General features: G+C 34.4%; 1 protein-coding gene across 4 annotated transcripts in view; it reads right to left on the bottom strand.

The window, feature by feature from the left end:
- rno (PHD finger protein rhinoceros) overlaps positions 1–15114 on the bottom strand; it is a 44159-nt gene extending 29045 nt beyond the window's left edge. Inside the window, exons 1-4 of one of the 4 annotated variants that reach the window (XM_028180443.2) lie at positions 14781–15114; positions 13692–14000; positions 10685–10879; positions 7169–7385 (exon numbers count right to left, since the gene is read on the bottom strand). In XM_028180443.2, the coding sequence (XP_028036244.2) occupies positions 7169–7385; positions 10685–10879; positions 13692–13867 (588 nt within the window). In that variant the 5' untranslated portion in view covers positions 13868–14000; positions 14781–15114. Of the gene's footprint in view, positions 1–2561; positions 3981–7168; positions 7386–10684; positions 10880–13691; positions 14001–14303; positions 14652–14780 lie in introns of those variants that run through there. The other 3 variants (XM_028180456.2, XM_028180449.2, XM_089727691.1) reach the window with 3 other exon arrangements.
- Between the last annotated feature and the right edge of the window lie 2051 nt (positions 15115–17165).

Genomic DNA, 17165 nt, shown 5'->3' on the forward strand with positions numbered 1-17165 from the left:
TAAAATCTTTAATCAATTGTTTGTTGTTACACATATGTCCCGTACATCCACTGTCAATACACCATACAGGAGCTCTCTGCTCGGCTATCATCACCTCTTTGGTGGTACTTACTAACATATTTGTCTTGTGCTCATCATCACTATTACATTCTGCTTTATGTGAGCTTTGTTTAAGCTTACTCACGTTTTTAGTTCTGCACTCTCTCGCCATATGCCCAAGACGACCGCAACGATAGCACTCAATGTTTTTATTTGTGTGCTGTTCGAAGTTCTTCTTCGGGTTGGCATTTGATTTAATGTTGATACGCTTGACGAACATAGCCCTCTGGTCTATTATCTTACTCTTCCGACCTTCATAATCCTCGATAATCTTCACTTTCAGTACATCAGTTGATGGTAAATCATCACGCGATTCCATTGCTGTTCGAAACATTGAGAACGAATCCGGTAAACTATAAAGTAATAAAATAGCAAGCAACTCATCTATCACTATCAATCCGATTTCTTTAAGCTTTTTAACACAGTCGAAAAAATCAGAAATATGTTTTCGTATGTCTCCATCTTCTGGCATACGGTTTAATACAAGTCTCTTTAGTAATGACGCTTTTCGCGCTGGCCCGCTTGACTCATACATAGATTTCAACTTGTCCCATATTGCTTTAGAGGAGTCTAAACCATCCAGTGCAATTAACTCGCTCGGACTGACAGCTAATAATATGTCCGATTCGGCTTTTCCGTCCATTTTATTCCATTCAGAATATTTAGAATCTGAATGTATTGGTTTAGGTATTTTTCCTGATACGTATTCCCACAAATCATTCTTCTTCAGAATAGCTCGCATGTGAATCTTCCAGGTGTCATAGTTATCACCCGTAAGTCGATCAATCTTAATATTAGAAGTCATTTTGTAGTTTCTTCAACTTCAAAAAATCAGGAAATAATTGACACAACGGATTACGCCTATTAAAACAATTAATCGTTAAATCATTTCTATTTCACTTTCTGCAAACGTCCTGGGCCCATAACCTGTTAGGACGTGCATAATTAGAAACAATTTAGTAGTTCAATCGTATTTTATAATTTTCAAATTAACATTATATTCTGACATATATCAGTTCGCACAGACTAATCATAGATAAGTTTGCTCATCGAACTTTACCTTATTAACAAAATCACAGAGGGCATTTAAGATGTGTATGATCCATATCATGTATTTTATACAATCGAAAAATGTACAAATGATTTAATGAAGAGTAATAACTACATTCCGAAGAAAAAATGGTGTACGACTTGTCTCAAACCTACCTACTACTATTTTTCGCGTGATAGCACTGGACATGGATATAAGTGTTCTATGTCCCAGATATAATATTATGTTATCATTATCAATGTAATACCTACAAAAATTTGTTAGTTGATTATTGGGTTGTTCTTACGAAAAATATACAAATACTTAAGTGGGAAATTTTTATTTTTTTGGCGCCCAATTATTTTTACAGTAATATTTTAATATTTCACCTGAGAACACGGTTTTTTTTTTTTAAATTAATGTTCTTTACTTCATTCAATTAAGGAGTCGAAATTTCTGAACTAGTATTGCTTACTTGCACTTACGTGAACTTTTTAAACGTAAACTTTAGGCATCGCGGGAAGCGGTTCAACAAATCTTCATATAGAGGAGTGAAAGGCTATTTGGTTTAAGCGACACATTTACAACTTTGCAGGAGAGCCATTTAAAAATTAATAGTTGGAAAAAATGTCATGACAAAAAAACTTCTTCAGCTATAACATAATTGAAGTTTAATTAAAATCATCGAATTGTTGATGCTAATTAATACCAAATAAGACGGACCTTTAATTACAAAGATAAATGTCGCGTATTAGGCGAATATATCGCTTAAACCAAATAGATTTTCACCCCATGTTAAATTTAGGCACAGTAGCAGCGTACCAGGGCAGTGTTTATATTTAACTTATATAAAGATTTTTTTTATATGAATTTTCGCATACATATTTTTAATCGTAAAAAATATATTTCATTATAACGAAATAAATAACATACACCGTTTTGCAATTTTTTATCCTTACAAAATACGAAGTCGAGACGAGTTGAATCTTATTAGAATTTCCGGTGAAGTGCATAGAAGCAATAAAAAAAAAAAAAAAAAAGCAACTGTCTATACATAGTCGGTTCTTTAAAACATTTCAGTGTCACAAATGCTAAACATTTTAATTAAGTTTAACAAACAAGATTGAGTGATTGGCAGGATCTTTTACCTTAAGTAGTCTTCACACAATGATCATGATTACTGACACCTCAACATTTATATTTATTTACTGTGCAGTTTTTTTTTTATTGCCCTTGTAAGCAATCATACGGCCCACCTGATGTTGAGTGGTTACCGTCGCCCATGGATAAAGTTAAATAGGTACAAAAAATAATAATAAGAAAATCGGTTAACAAACACAAGAAATGGGTAATTAATTTTGCTTGTTCATATATATTCTACTTCGACAATAATTTGACACAACAAGTATGTTAAAACAAAGATGTGTCTTACCTTTCTACAGAAATGGATATATTCATTCACCTAGTTTGCAGCATACGTAAAGAATATAACTTCATGTAGCAATGGACTATTTTGGACCTTAGGTCTACAAGTACAAGGAACAAGTAAACTAAATTTCGTGTTTATTCGCCAACGTTGCCGCCTTCAAAGAGCCACGTACATACGTAAGCCTAAAAGGATTCGCGATATTTGTGACACCAACGGAATAAAGACTATCAGCGGTCAAATGTGCTCTCAGATAGAACGATGCGATGGCTAATCCCCCCTCTCACATAACCGGTATCTCGGATATTGATGGTTAGGGTCACAGCCAGAACTGTAAGACATGTAACGAACCGGACCTTGCCGAGCATTTATTCATTCAGTACATCGGACCACGACCTCTCCGTTGTTCTAATGTACACCGGTTGTTTTTTTTTTAATTGCTTATATGGGTGGACGAGCTCACAAGCCCACCTGGTGTTAATTGGTTACCGGAACCCATAGACATCTAAACGTAAATGCGCCACCCACCTTGAGATATAAGTTCTAAGGTCTCAGTATAGTTACAACGGCTGTCCCACCCTTCAGACCGAAACGCATTACTGCTTCACGGCAGAAATAGGCAGGGCGGTGGTACCTACCCGTGCGGACTCACAAGAGGTCCTACCACCAGGAATAACGCAAATTATAATATGAATATGTTAAATATGTTTATTCTTTTCCGACAAAATGTTATCATATAAAATGATCACATCGTCTCAGAAGGTCGAGAAATATTGCGAAAGTCGAGAAGTTGGAGCAATTATTATAATCTATTATAAGAGGAGCAGTGCATAATTTTCAGATCGAAAGTCCTATAACAAACATATTTTGGGCTAATAATCTTCGAATCAGCTGCACCCTGCATACTTTTATACCTCACACATACAATACAGTTTCCCCTCGTATTAACCCCGAGCACAATTCTTTTATTTCAAAATCAGTATTATATCCAACAAATAAAATAACTTAAAAGTAAAGTTAAATAATAATTTAAGTTATATTAACTTGTTAATTTTACTTGTTTGAAAAAATCACGTAGCCTACGTAACCTTTCCAAAACGATTCCTTCTAGTCACATGATTTTCTTAACGTAATATCCCAGTGCTGTAATAATATTCACTATTGCATACGGACGTCGCAAACAAACATAATTAGAACTCCAATTTGTAACGTCACAAGATAGTAAACCAAATTTAGAGCGATTTATCTAGGAGGCAGAGATTATTCTTTAGAATTTAAGAAAAGAAAACGAAAAAAAAATTAAAAGCATATGCTCCGAAATTTATTTGGTTGCAATAATAGACCAGTGGTGTCTATAGGATTCGACAGAACCCTTTTCCACGTAAATGGGTAGATAAATGAACACGCCCTGCCTTACGTTACCCCGACACTTGAGCGAATTGGAGCAAACAGACAAGAGGAAAGATCCAAACACCAAAGGCTTCAAAATATAATATGTAAAATCTGTATTTTTCATTGCGCAGATGAATGACCGAGCTCACGGTCTACAAGCTCTAAAGTGGTTACCCAGACATCGCGTATCAAGTATGTACATTCTTACAGATATTTTTTTTGCTACCTATGCTGATAGCCTTGAGAGGCTATTTCAGCTTCGCCCTAACGTGTGTAGGTGAGCTCACGGGGCTCAAACCGGAGTATTACTTACACTGACCCTAGCAAGAGCAGTGCTTCGCAGAACCACCAGATCGGAAACGCGACCCACTTAGAAGATCGGGCGAGAAACTCAGTGAGCTATATCTCTGGGCAAAAATTGGTACATGCCTGCGGAATATCAAAACTTTACTCGATACGAGAACAACGACCGTCTTATGCGTTACTCCACAACGACTACTAGATAAATTTCGATGATTTTTGAGTAAATAACGTGGATATTGGTCTGCACCTTATCTCACTACAATTACACGTATCGGGTGTTTAACAACGAAACCACAGTTTCACACAGCCAAATTTAGATAAGCTCCCACTATAATATAATATTATATTATATTCCGAATTTAGCGCTGACAGAACAGCGATACAAAGATGGTGCATTTAAAAAAAACAATGGACGTCCTACCTGCAATATACAAGATGAGACAAACAGTGCGAACACAAACCCTTATAACTAAATAATTTTCATGAGCGTACTACCCGCCGAACGAAAATTAAAACCAAAATAACTTTTTGCGATTTGTGATGTTTTAACTTCATTTCTGCGCCATCCTATTAAATAGCATTTCAGACTGCAGTCAAGATTCAATTTAAAATCTCGTTGAATTCCAAGACGGAAAGCGGAACTTGAATTTGAAGCCGCAATAACGTTTAGAAATAAAATGTACAGGAAACGCTGGAATTTAGGAAGGCGACTTCCCTGCCAATGCGGTTTAGATTGAAATGGATTTTATCCATACAAACGTACACTACAGAATCCCAAAGTACAGAAATAAACTACGGAGCTAAAATCTATTACTAATTGCAAACAGTTTTGAATTTCTTGCCATTTATATACATACTAGCCGTACTCGCCCGCTTCGCTGGGCATTTAAAATTGACATTATTATTTTACTGTCATTATTACTGTCTGTCTGTCTGTTTGTTCCGGCTAATCTCTGGAACGGCTGGACAGATTTTGACGGGACTTTCACTGACAGGTAGCTAATTATATAAGGAGTAACTTAGGCTACTTTTTTAGACTAGCTTTGCCCCGCGGCGTCACCCGCGCTACAACAACAACCGCGGGTAACATCGCGGGACTCAACTATCAATAATAAAATTTTCGAAGCGAAGCGAGGGCGGGTTGCTAGTTATAAATAAGAATAAACAAACGAATAGACCATTGAAAACCTAAATAACTAATGCGATATTAGTGGTTTTGAAGTTTTTGAATGGTTTTTGTTCTATAAATAACTAGCCGTACTCACCCACTTCTGTGGGCATTTAAAGTTAACATTATTGTTTATTGTCATTATTATTAGGCAGTCCAACACTCATATAAATATTAGCCTATCCATTAAGTACGTGTATTTTCTACATGGATACCAAGTTTCAAGTCAATCGGATGCACGGTTCAGTAGTTATAACGGAACATCCGTAAAACCACTGTTTTATATATTAGTATAGAGTACAGATTTCACAATGATACTGAAAAGCGTTGTTATTCTGAGTGTTCGTAGTTCTTACATATTTGGTACTTAGTAAAATATTAATATTTACGCCTGAACAGAATCAAGTCGCATTTCTGAAAGCTTTTACAAGAATCAGTCGAGGAATCCAAATAGATATATCAAAATTCAGAACTTCATCGCAAGCAATAAAGGACATTTTAGTTCGACAAAAATTTCAAACTACCCATTAGGTAACGGTTTATTGAGAAATTAATAATTGTAAAATTTAGGAGGCTTCATGAGGACTTATATTTAATGCGAGATGGTATTTATTAAACTCGACTGTATTTTATATTAAAACAACCTTGTGATTCTTTGGCTAGTACGAAGCTTTAGCATGGAGATCTGAAATATTTAATAATGAAATATTTTAATGCTTAAATTTTTATAGTAAAACTAGAAATAAAAATAAAAACTTCCAAGATTTTAAAAATATCATATTAACTGCCGTCGAACTCAAATTATCAGTACCAATTTGACACTAGTTTTTTACTAACACTACTAACTATTCTAATCGACTTTTTTGATATTACCGTACCGAAATGACCACACACTAACGCACCTCGTTTGAGTACGTGAAACGATGAAATTAAATTGCTCTCTTCTGTTCCGTAAAATACGCGACCAAAACTCGACTCATTGCTAATTGCAGCTTGATTTATATCTGATACATATTTCAGATTGTGAATGTATTAATCCAATATTTTAAGTTAAACTTTACAAATGAGAATGAATACATTGTACCTTTTTGAGAGTTCTGAACATATTGCACGATACGAAGCAACATTTAATTCTATAATTTTAACATAATGGGTAACTATGTAATGGAAAACACTTTCATAATTACTTCAGAGCAGGACCAGAGCAGTGAGGAGTTTTACACGTTGGCGCACATGAGTTTATAATTTAGTTATTAGACGTGAGCTAGGACGTGTGTAATACACAATGATTATAGCTCAACTAAAGAGCTATTTAGGGCAACAGTAAGTGTCACAGAGTAGGAAATTGTTGTTTTGGTATCACTACATAGTATAAAACAAAGTCGCTTTCTTTGTCCCTATATCTGTCTGCCCTTGTGTATGCTTAAATTTTTAAAACTACGCAACGGATTTTGATGCGGTTTTTTTAATAGATAGAGTGATTGAAGAGGAAGGTTTATATGTAAATGGTGGATAAATCAATAATAAATTACAGTTTCCGAAGCGAAGCGAGGGCGGGTCGCTAGTTGTATAATAATTCGGATATTATTTTGGAACAGGAAAATATTCATTATTTTCTATGCTAAAAAGAGAAATATTTCGGGTGAGAGGTTCTTCGGAAGTCCTCAACTCGTGGTTTAAAATGAAACTTAAAATTTTAACATTGACTTCGGAGTTTCTTGGGAGTAAATTAAAAAAATAGAACACTTACCTCTAACTCTTCAATTACTTTCTCGAGCTGGTCTTCGTTGATGGGGGCGGCTCCAGCTCTGGCTCGTTCGGAATTGAGCAGCTTCAGCCAAGCTATGTCGGTGGCGTCTAAATCATAGCTGCAGGCTGCCTCTGCGCGAGCCGGCGTTGTGCTCAAAATGTGTTTATCGGATTGGTAGTTCACATCCCGTGTTAAATGTATGTATTTGTCTTTAGGCCTGTTAAAGATAATTAATATTTATTAAATTTGTGTTACCCAATTTGGGCATTGTTTGTTAGTTTTTACTACACCTTTTATAACTATTATTAACGTCATTATAAACTATAACGTGCATGAATGTCCGCAAACTTGAACTATTAAAAAAAACCGGATAAGTGCAAGTAAAACTCGCGTCTAGGTTTCCCAGACAAGATTACGCAGCTCTTCAAAATTAATGATGTTCGCACATTATGCGTTGATAACAAAGTAACAAATAGACGAAAAACAAAAATTTTTTTTTTTTAACATTGTTACAAGTTTCTGCTCTATGGATTATGTTCCCTTTGCCTGTCTAATTATACAAACCTAAGCGAAACAACAATTTACAGTGGATTGCATCTAACAGAAGAAACTCCCACACAATTATTAATCAAAATTTATTTTTTAACACCCGATTTTGTGTTATATAAATTATATTAAATTATTTTTATATAAAATTAGGAATAAATTATCTGTCATTCATTTAAGGAATAACGCAACGTCATAACGTTCCAACTGATCGTTTTTCATCACTACCCCTTTATACGAAATAAGCTTTAGTATCACTAACCATATCCATCCCAAAATAGGAACTACACTATTATTCAAAATACCATACATTTGCTTTGAAATTAAGCTAATAACAATGAGGATCTACAAACCCAGTACAAAATATTACAAAAACTAAATCTGGATGGTGGATATTTAGGTTGCTGCAAGTCAGGCAAGCTTTAAAAATAAATACAATTAAACGAACTATCGTAACGTCTTTAGTACCCATTTATTCAGAATCAAATATATATTTTTTACGACAGAAATAATTGTAATATTTAGTTTCGTTTTACAAGTTCTGATGCATGAATTTTGGTACTGTAGCTAGCTGTCAAATCGCCTATTACCATGAAAACTGTGGTGTATTTTAAATTAAAGCCTTAGGTCATACGATCGTTACATACATTTATCTTTTTATTAACATGTTGAATGCAGAAAAGTGTATTCAAATCAAATTCAAATAAACTGTATAATGTGATTTTCGAAACTGGTCGCATAGCGTGTACTAAAGAAATATCGATTTTTCGCTTTGTACTAAGAATTGCACCTTCGTCCTTAAGTAAAATCATATCCCAGACAGGTTTTGACTTTGCGGAAGCATTTTTATTACACACTCTATATTTAAATTACGTTATCGCGGATTCTTACGGAAAAATATTTTTTATTTTACGTTCACTTTATTTTACTTGCCTAACGCCGATATATACATACTCGTTAAATATATTTTGTACTCATTCATTAACTTATTCAAATATATAACTTTTATTTCGTTTTCATCATTATCACTTCTGAGGTAATACGGGCCGGCCCTTTACGATAATTGGGAACGTTCGTTTGACTTGCTACACAAAATAAAATACTGGTAACTGATGATTAATCTATAGTAATTTATTCCATTACAGCTTCTTGCGATCGGCCCAAGCAAGTAGTTAGTTAGAAGTGAGTATTTTTTTTTTTTTATTGCCCTTGTAGGCAGACGAGCATACGGCCCACCTGATGGTGAGTGGTTACCGTCGCCCATGGACTTCAGCAATGCCAGGGGCCGCCAACCAAGCCGCTGCCTACCGTTTAATACTCTCCACAAGCCTCGTTTGAAGAAGGACATGTCATAGCGCTCGGGAAACACCGTGGAGGGGAGCTCATTCCATAGCCGGATGGTACGTGGCAAAAAAGACCTCTGGAAACGCACTGTGGATGACCGCAGTGGCTCCAGGTAGTATGGATGAACTCTACTCCGGTGGCGGGCGGTGCGATGGTAATAACGAGATGCCGGTATCATCTCCAACAATTCCTCAGAGCACTCCCCATGGAACATACGGTACAAAATACAGAGGGAACCGAAGTCCCTCCGCAGACCCAGAGGCTCCAAACGATCCGTGAGAATGGGATTATCGATAATCGAGTATTATCACCAACTACATAATATGACTGAAAATGTCTTCATTCATCAATCGAAACTGGTCATTTCGGAAATGCATGTCATAGCTTTACATATACTGAACTTGAGGGAACCGTTTATGCAATAATATTGAAGTACATAACTACCTCTTTAGCTTTGACAACCATTTCTTATACCTAATAATAAACGGTAACCCCGAAAACTAACAACCGAATCATGTGCATAGAATACGCTATGACGTTGTGGTGAATCTAGGAGATTGTCAATTCGACAAGGCAAATTGCACACAAATCTAACGCTCCGTGCCGACCACAGCCTATATATGAGTACTGCACTAACTGAACATCCGTTTACAAATTGAAGAGGTCGTAAATTGTTGAATACATAAAGGAAATAGTAATATATAAGTATGTGTCAAATATCATACATAAATATATATAATATTTGATCATTGCAATACTTTTATTTTTTACTCTTAATGGTTAAAAGAGCTCACAGCTCACATGGCATCTTGCATTATTATAAGTAGTGTACTTTCAGTTTATTGTAAAACACTGAGTATTGAAGATCTAACTTGTGAATAAAATTTAAAAAAATGCCTACAATGATTTGGAAAACGAATAAGCACTCTTACCGAATTCTACTGACAACCATTACTTTAATATGCATAATAAAGCATCTCTGATTTTATAATAAAGCACCTCTGATTTTTCTGACATTTTTTGGATTTTTTAAGTAGTGAAAATTCAGGTGCCGAAGAAAAATAGCTCAGGCCTCCGAATATATATGTTTACCCAGGTAAGTGGGGAGGGATAAATTGATATATATATATGTTTTTTTTAATACTTAGGTGGTTGGACGAGCTTTCGGCCCACCTGATGTTAAATGGTTACTGGAGCCCATAGGCATCTACAACGTAAATGCCGCCACCTACCTTGAGATATGAGTTCTAAGGTCTTAGTTTTAACAGTACAAATATAATAAGCTAATAAAATACAAATAAAAATATACAATTGTCGCATCATAAGCGCCCAAGATAGGTACCACCATCTCGCCTATATCTGCTAAGCATTCTGGCGTGATGGGTAGTGCAAGGTAGCCTTTATACAATACAATTGAGATTACAACCTCGTGTCTCGTGGCTGACTCTGGTTCTGTCGGTGACTGGAGGCACAGGCGTGGTGCTATCTAAGAGCTTTAGTAACTAATTAACACCATTAGCAAATATAAAAGAAGATAAAATGTATAAGAACAAAATAACTTAATATACACTTATTTCAAAATCACTCACAATGAGCTGAATGGTTTAATAACAATTTAGTACTTACAAATGAAATTCTTGGAAGTTTGGAGAACGTGGATTCTCAATGATCTTGACTTTTGGTGCCGGTAGAGAGTCAGGGTTGACGGGGACCTGCACGCCTCTCTCCCAGTCTTGTTTCCAAGTATCAGTGATGATCCAGTACTCGCTCGGCGTCAACGGCTCATTGTCAGGCAACTTCATCGCGCTGATTAGGTCTTTTCTGCAAAGGTTATGTGGCCACAGTTAGGGACAACCCTACAAGTAAAACAATGTTAGTAAAGTATATCAATAAATTTCGTCTAGTGCAATTTGCAGCAAAGCGTGAATAATATTAAAACTTTTCTGTAAACATTTAAGCAACAATATCATCCATAATCCATAATAAACCAACACAGATTAAGACTGTTTCCAAAGATTGTAGATTTTATAAAAATCACTGTAAGGTACACTGTAAATTAGGGGTTTTAATTATGTAATTATACTTAGTTAATTAGGTAAGAAATTTTTCATATTTGTTAAAAGTTTAACACTTTTTAATATGGTTTTTACTAATAAAGAAAAAAGACAGTGGCACAAGATAAGTCTGAAATCTTTATGATATGAATATAACTCCAAAATAACTTAAATGTACTTTTTATTTTTTATGATTGATGTACTGGTGGCCCTGAGGCCTTTCTAGTTTCACCAGGACAGGTGGACAAGCAAAGGCTCAGCCAGGAGGGGTGGGACTTTTTCTAACAATGTACTTCTTATGTAATTGGCTTAGATGAGCAGATGAATTAATGCTGTACATAGTGTTAATGATCCCAGAGCCTGTGGACAGCACATTATAAATGTCTTTACCAATACAATATGGAGTCATAATAAAGTTTGATGTAGTATCACTAAATGACCCTTTACCCGAATTAGAACACATGACTGCTTTGCAATAACAGAAAGGAGCTTTGGCTAACATTGCATAAGACGAAATTTTACTAGTTTTAAAATTACTTAAAGTAAAAATTATCAAATTGTCAAACCATGTCTGCGATTATTTTGATTCAATAACATTAAAAGCTCTTTTAATTCATTATTAGTCTGGTCCAAATTACTAAAGCATAAGCTACAACAGTAATTTAGACAGTTGACGTTACTTAAAATATGAGTACATGTCCTATACAGAAGTAAATGATAGTTCGACAAAAAGGTTTACATTGAAATTTTCCTTATAAAAATCTAGTTTCAACAATTGTGATTAACATGATATTGAAGTGTACATCTTTTATTCTTGAATACTTAAGACCTATAAAGATCTAAAATAGTGAAGATGTAAGGGTACCATTCTTGTAAATGAAGTTGAAAATGATGATAGTATTTTTTTTTATTGCCCTTGTAGGCAGACGAGCTTACGGCCCACCTGATGGTGAGTGGTTACCGTCACCCATGGACTCGAGCAAAGCCAGGGGCAGAGCCAAGCTGCTGCCTACCACTTAATACTCTGCACAAGCCTCTTTTGAAGAAGGACATGTCATAGCCCTCAGGAAACATCGTGGAGGAGAGCCATTCCATAGCCAGATAGTACATGCCAAACAAGACCCCTAGAAACGCACTGGCAGAATTAAAATCAGACAATGTGCAGAGTCTCGCATGTGTTGTATAAGGTAAATCTTCAAAAGCTATGTTCACCTTAGTTAAGGGATCACAAAACATTATCTATGAACTATTACTAATGCCAAGAGCTTGTGCTTGAATTAACTAATTGCTATTATTTTTGGTTTTCATTTGTTTCCATTCAGTTTCCAGTTCCAGAAAGACAATACATGAGAACAGACTAGTTATGAAAAGCTTGTTCTAAGTTACCTATCATTCTCTCATATTCAATTACAAAAGTGAACATCATTGTATTTTCTACCTTGTGACATGAAATGAATTATGATACAAGATTGTACTCTAAAAAGTAACTTAAACATTAAGTTGGTTTTATTTTATATAGATTATTTGCTACAAATAAACTGCTTAGGTAAATTATAGAAGCTATAATTAACTCTAAAATAATAACCAAATCATAGACATGGCTTGATACAGCACACAAATCAAATATTAAGAGGAAATAAGTGAACATTGTAATTCAAAGAAGCTTGCAACTCTAGAAACAATCAAATCACCCCCTTTACTTTGATTATATTGATTGGTGCACTCTCATATCTGAAGTCTTATTGTTAATTTTTGTTACTAGACTTATTTTATCGTTTATGGCATTTTTTAGCTTTTCTTTGATAAACGTATATTTCATTACAGAGCTATTTCAAATAAATGTAGATTTCAAAAACAAATTTCTTTGAGAAGCAAATCCACTTTCTTTAATAATTTTTTTTATATTGCTCATTATTTGTCTAGGCCAAGCTTAATTTCCCAAAGATTTTTCGCAAGATGCAATCATTGCAGAAGTTATTGATGTGTCGCACAGCAAAATAAATAAATTCAGTCTTAATACGGTAACTAAAAACAATCTAAATTTTTACTTATGTTATCTGAAGATAGTAAAATTTTAATTGAATTTATGAGAACTTATTATAGTATATTATAGCTAAGTTACAAATTGACTGAATAACATCACTATGTATTACCTTGTTATTTTTATGCCAACTATTTTTTTTATATTTATAACATTTCATTAACAAATTCGCTTTCATTGCATTTTAATTATAAATGTTATGTCTACTAGTTGTCTCTTGTATGATCATTATTTTAATCTGCTTAGTTGTTCTTTAATATATAGTGATATTTTACATTAAATTTACGTTATTTTTACTCATTTTATTAAATTTCAGAGTAAATAATTCAATAACAGTGACGCAAAGATTTTTTTAAATTCTTTCAAGTAAAATTAACATATTTTTCGCACAGCTAAAATAGCTTCAATGATTTTAATTTCTATACAAAGTTACACAAATTTTGCACCATTCATAGCTTGCAAATTCTAAGATGTTAATGTCAGAGGCTAATGCAGAATTTAAAACATGATGAGGAAAAGTAAATGGTGCTGCACAAACCTGAATAATTCTGCAGGTGCCTCCGAGGCACTTCTATTATATATTGATGACATCTTGAGGTCACTGACAGGACGTAGCTGCCAGAGAGGATCCTCTGGTTCCATCCTGCGGCGCTTAGACGTGCTGGGCTCTTCGCCGCGCGTCACTGTCGCCCTTTTTGTGCCTCTCATCGACATCTCTCGCACTAATGTCCACAACCTACATGTTCACGATCCTACTACAGCTTTGCACTTAGAACGTGGTAGCAGCATCGTGTAGAATGTCACATCATTCACTACATGATGGCATTTCAGTTTGCGTTCCCAATACCTGAAAGCAGGAAAGTTTTTTATAATTAAATAGCAAGAGGTATGAGCCACAGTGCAAAGTGTTCTAACTGAAAGTCAAGATTCATCTCAACAAATTGTAGTCCAAAAACATTCCTGTCAAGTTTGACAATTACACTTTCCCTGAATCACACAACAAACAACAAAACAATGTGCACTCAATGTTTACATATGTCTCGATCACTCATTGAATCTAAACACGACAGTTCCCGATATTTAAGTCTAAATCGACAATTCAATTTGTGTTTGTACGCAAGTTTATGATTGCTGTTACTTCGAACATTACCTTTACAAACAAAAATAAATAATAAACCATACTTCTGGTATTCATTTTTTTAAAGAAGAATTCAATTTCATCCACAAAATCATTTGACGTTTCACATTTATCGCACGACTAAAATGTATGGCGGGCCACTGGTAGAGGGGTATTGTAAATAGCGGCAGGATGCGTGCCACCTCTTCCAAAAATGTTTCACTTGCGCACCTCACACCGTTAATTCACCTACTAAACACTATAACGTATCCATAAAATCATTATATTACAATTTACCGTAAATATTTATCTCACGGTTAATATCCATTGTACACTACATAACAAAGTTGACAACATAGATAGCAGCACTGTTTGTTGCCAGATTGACGTGACTATACGCATCCTTTTCTGCTTTATTTCTGTATGAATGTGAATCTTGTATATGAAAATCAACTTAAATATTCACTTCTAAACTAGAAAAGTGTTTATGAATTCTATTTTATTACATACATTTTCTGTAAAAGTCATTTGGCGCCATTGATCCAAAAACCACTGTGGTCACGTGACTATGTACGAATCACCAACGCAAGCCAAGTAAAATGGCCAAAACGCACATCGAGTTCATCTAATGTCATTGGTTTTGAAAGGAACTTGCCGCATAACATATACATGGAGCCCAGATATTAAATTCTTTATAACCGAGAGTGAACCAAACAAGAGCACATATTCAATAAACTCGATATTGTTGGCAAATAGCACAAATTACTAAGAATAAAATTACAACATGAACATAGAGCGAGAGTTATCAATATGAAGTTTCGAAAATCTACCGGTAGTTGGCGCTTTAACAGTAATGTTACCAATCGACAAAAAATTAAAATCAACAAAATGAAAATTCCTAAGATTTCTTGCTATATTATTTTAATAGTATTAAAATTAATTTTGATGACTCGGTGGTGCAGCGGTCCTAGCTTTTCTGCCGGGGTCGTGGTTTCGATTCCCACATTGGGAACAATTTGTGTGATGAGGTTTGTTTGCTCTTTGCTTCGGTGTTTAGCTTTTATTTAAACGTATTTATATATGTATGTCAGTCTTGGGTGTCAATAATACAGGGGATCCTAATTTTGGGCCGGACAACCGCGCGTGATTATTTCCCAATTATTATTGGTTATTATTATTAATTTAAGCTCAGCAACTATCCTACAAATTTACACTAATATTAAAAAAGCTGAAAAGTTTGTTTGTTTGAGTTTGTACGCGCTAATCTCAGAAACTTTATGCTAACCAAAATAGTTCTAAAATAAAGCATTATTTGTGAAGGTGTTTTTATAAAGATGATATTAATCCCTATACAAATAAATACGTTAATCATTACAAAATTGAAACACCCAAATCACTACAAGATAGGCTTTGACAATTATAGATTTTTCTGGATTTCTCCCATCATCAGATCTTGATGATTACAGGACTATTCGAGAAGTCTACCTTTTCGACCAAAAAAGAAAAAACAATTCAAATCGGTTCAAGCATTCTCGAGAAATCGGTGAACAAACGTATTTAGATAAAAAATTATGGTCGAATTAATAACTTCCACTTTTAAAGTCAATAGCTCCTTAGCATTCTATTAGTCAAAAATATTTTCACTTTCTACGTAAATGCAGAGGCGGGTAAAATTTATCGTTATGCCAAAATAACTATTCCACGCGGACGAAGTCGCGGGCAAAAGCTAGTAGGTTACAAATAGGTTTTAGTATAAACTTAAATTAGTTAAATTAGTTCAAAAATAGTTTTTTATTTATTAACATTTAGTGTGATGTTTACGACTGTAAAGTATAGTGTCTAAAATAAGCTAGCTTTGTAATTAGCTTATTTGAACCATACAAATTCTTTAAAGATAAGATGTTCTAATTTGATGTAAAATATTGTTTGTGATTTAGTTATTTATGACGTTATATATATAAATAACTATGGATATAACTAAAAATGGTAGGTTCCCAAAAATATTTTTATAGAGAAAGGTATAAAAATTGCGGTTGTTATTAGGAATGATTCCAAACTGAAATCAAAACAATTTATTTAGTAATAGAGAGTAGGTTGACTGAGTCCATTGATGTGGTTGATGTTAAAAAACGAAGCTAGCTATCTCGTGGGCTGTTTTGTCTGCCTACAAAAGCAATAAAAAAAAACAAATCAGTGGATGCTCCCTAATAGGCGAACAAGCTATTATCATTTAAGCTTTGTTATTTGAGATTTACATAATACCATAAAAGTTTCAACGTTAAATCTCAATGTGCGATCTATGAGTTCCATTAACCACTAAACACCAAGACTTTAACCTACATAATATTTTTGTCATAATTTTTTTACATACAATATTTTAAATTCGTGGCCATTTCGCATTCAAATTGAATCCTTTCGAAAGGGACACTGACAGTTCTCTATTTTCTTAAAATTTAAGTTTTACGAGTTATGTAATATTAACGAAGCGAGAACGAATACGAATCCGACAGCTTTCAACGAGCATGTGAACAATCTACCCACTCACAGATTTTTATTTTTCAAAAATTATTTGAGCTAATCAATAATAATTTAAAATATATTTGAGAATATTTGGGAAAACTCTTATAAGGTCTGCTAACTTGATGATCGTTTTATTTATCAACTAGAACTTCTAGACTAACTTTCGTAATTTAAAGTCCTATTCGGACCTTTAAATCCTTTCATTTACAAACGCGACTGCGAGATGCGAGCGCAGTGGTCGGTTATGCGACCCACATGCACGCACCCAGACGGGCCTGTCTCGTTTATGCATAGGATAGGGTCTGGAGTATCATGATATATTATAAGTAATGTTGATCTTCAAAACGACCTAATTTTCAAATCCATTCGAAGCGG

Source organism: Bombyx mandarina, chromosome 01 (genome assembly GCF_030267445.1).
Source record: "Bombyx mandarina strain Sakado chromosome 01, ASM3026744v2".
NCBI lineage: Eukaryota > Metazoa > Arthropoda > Insecta > Lepidoptera > Bombycidae > Bombyx > Bombyx mandarina.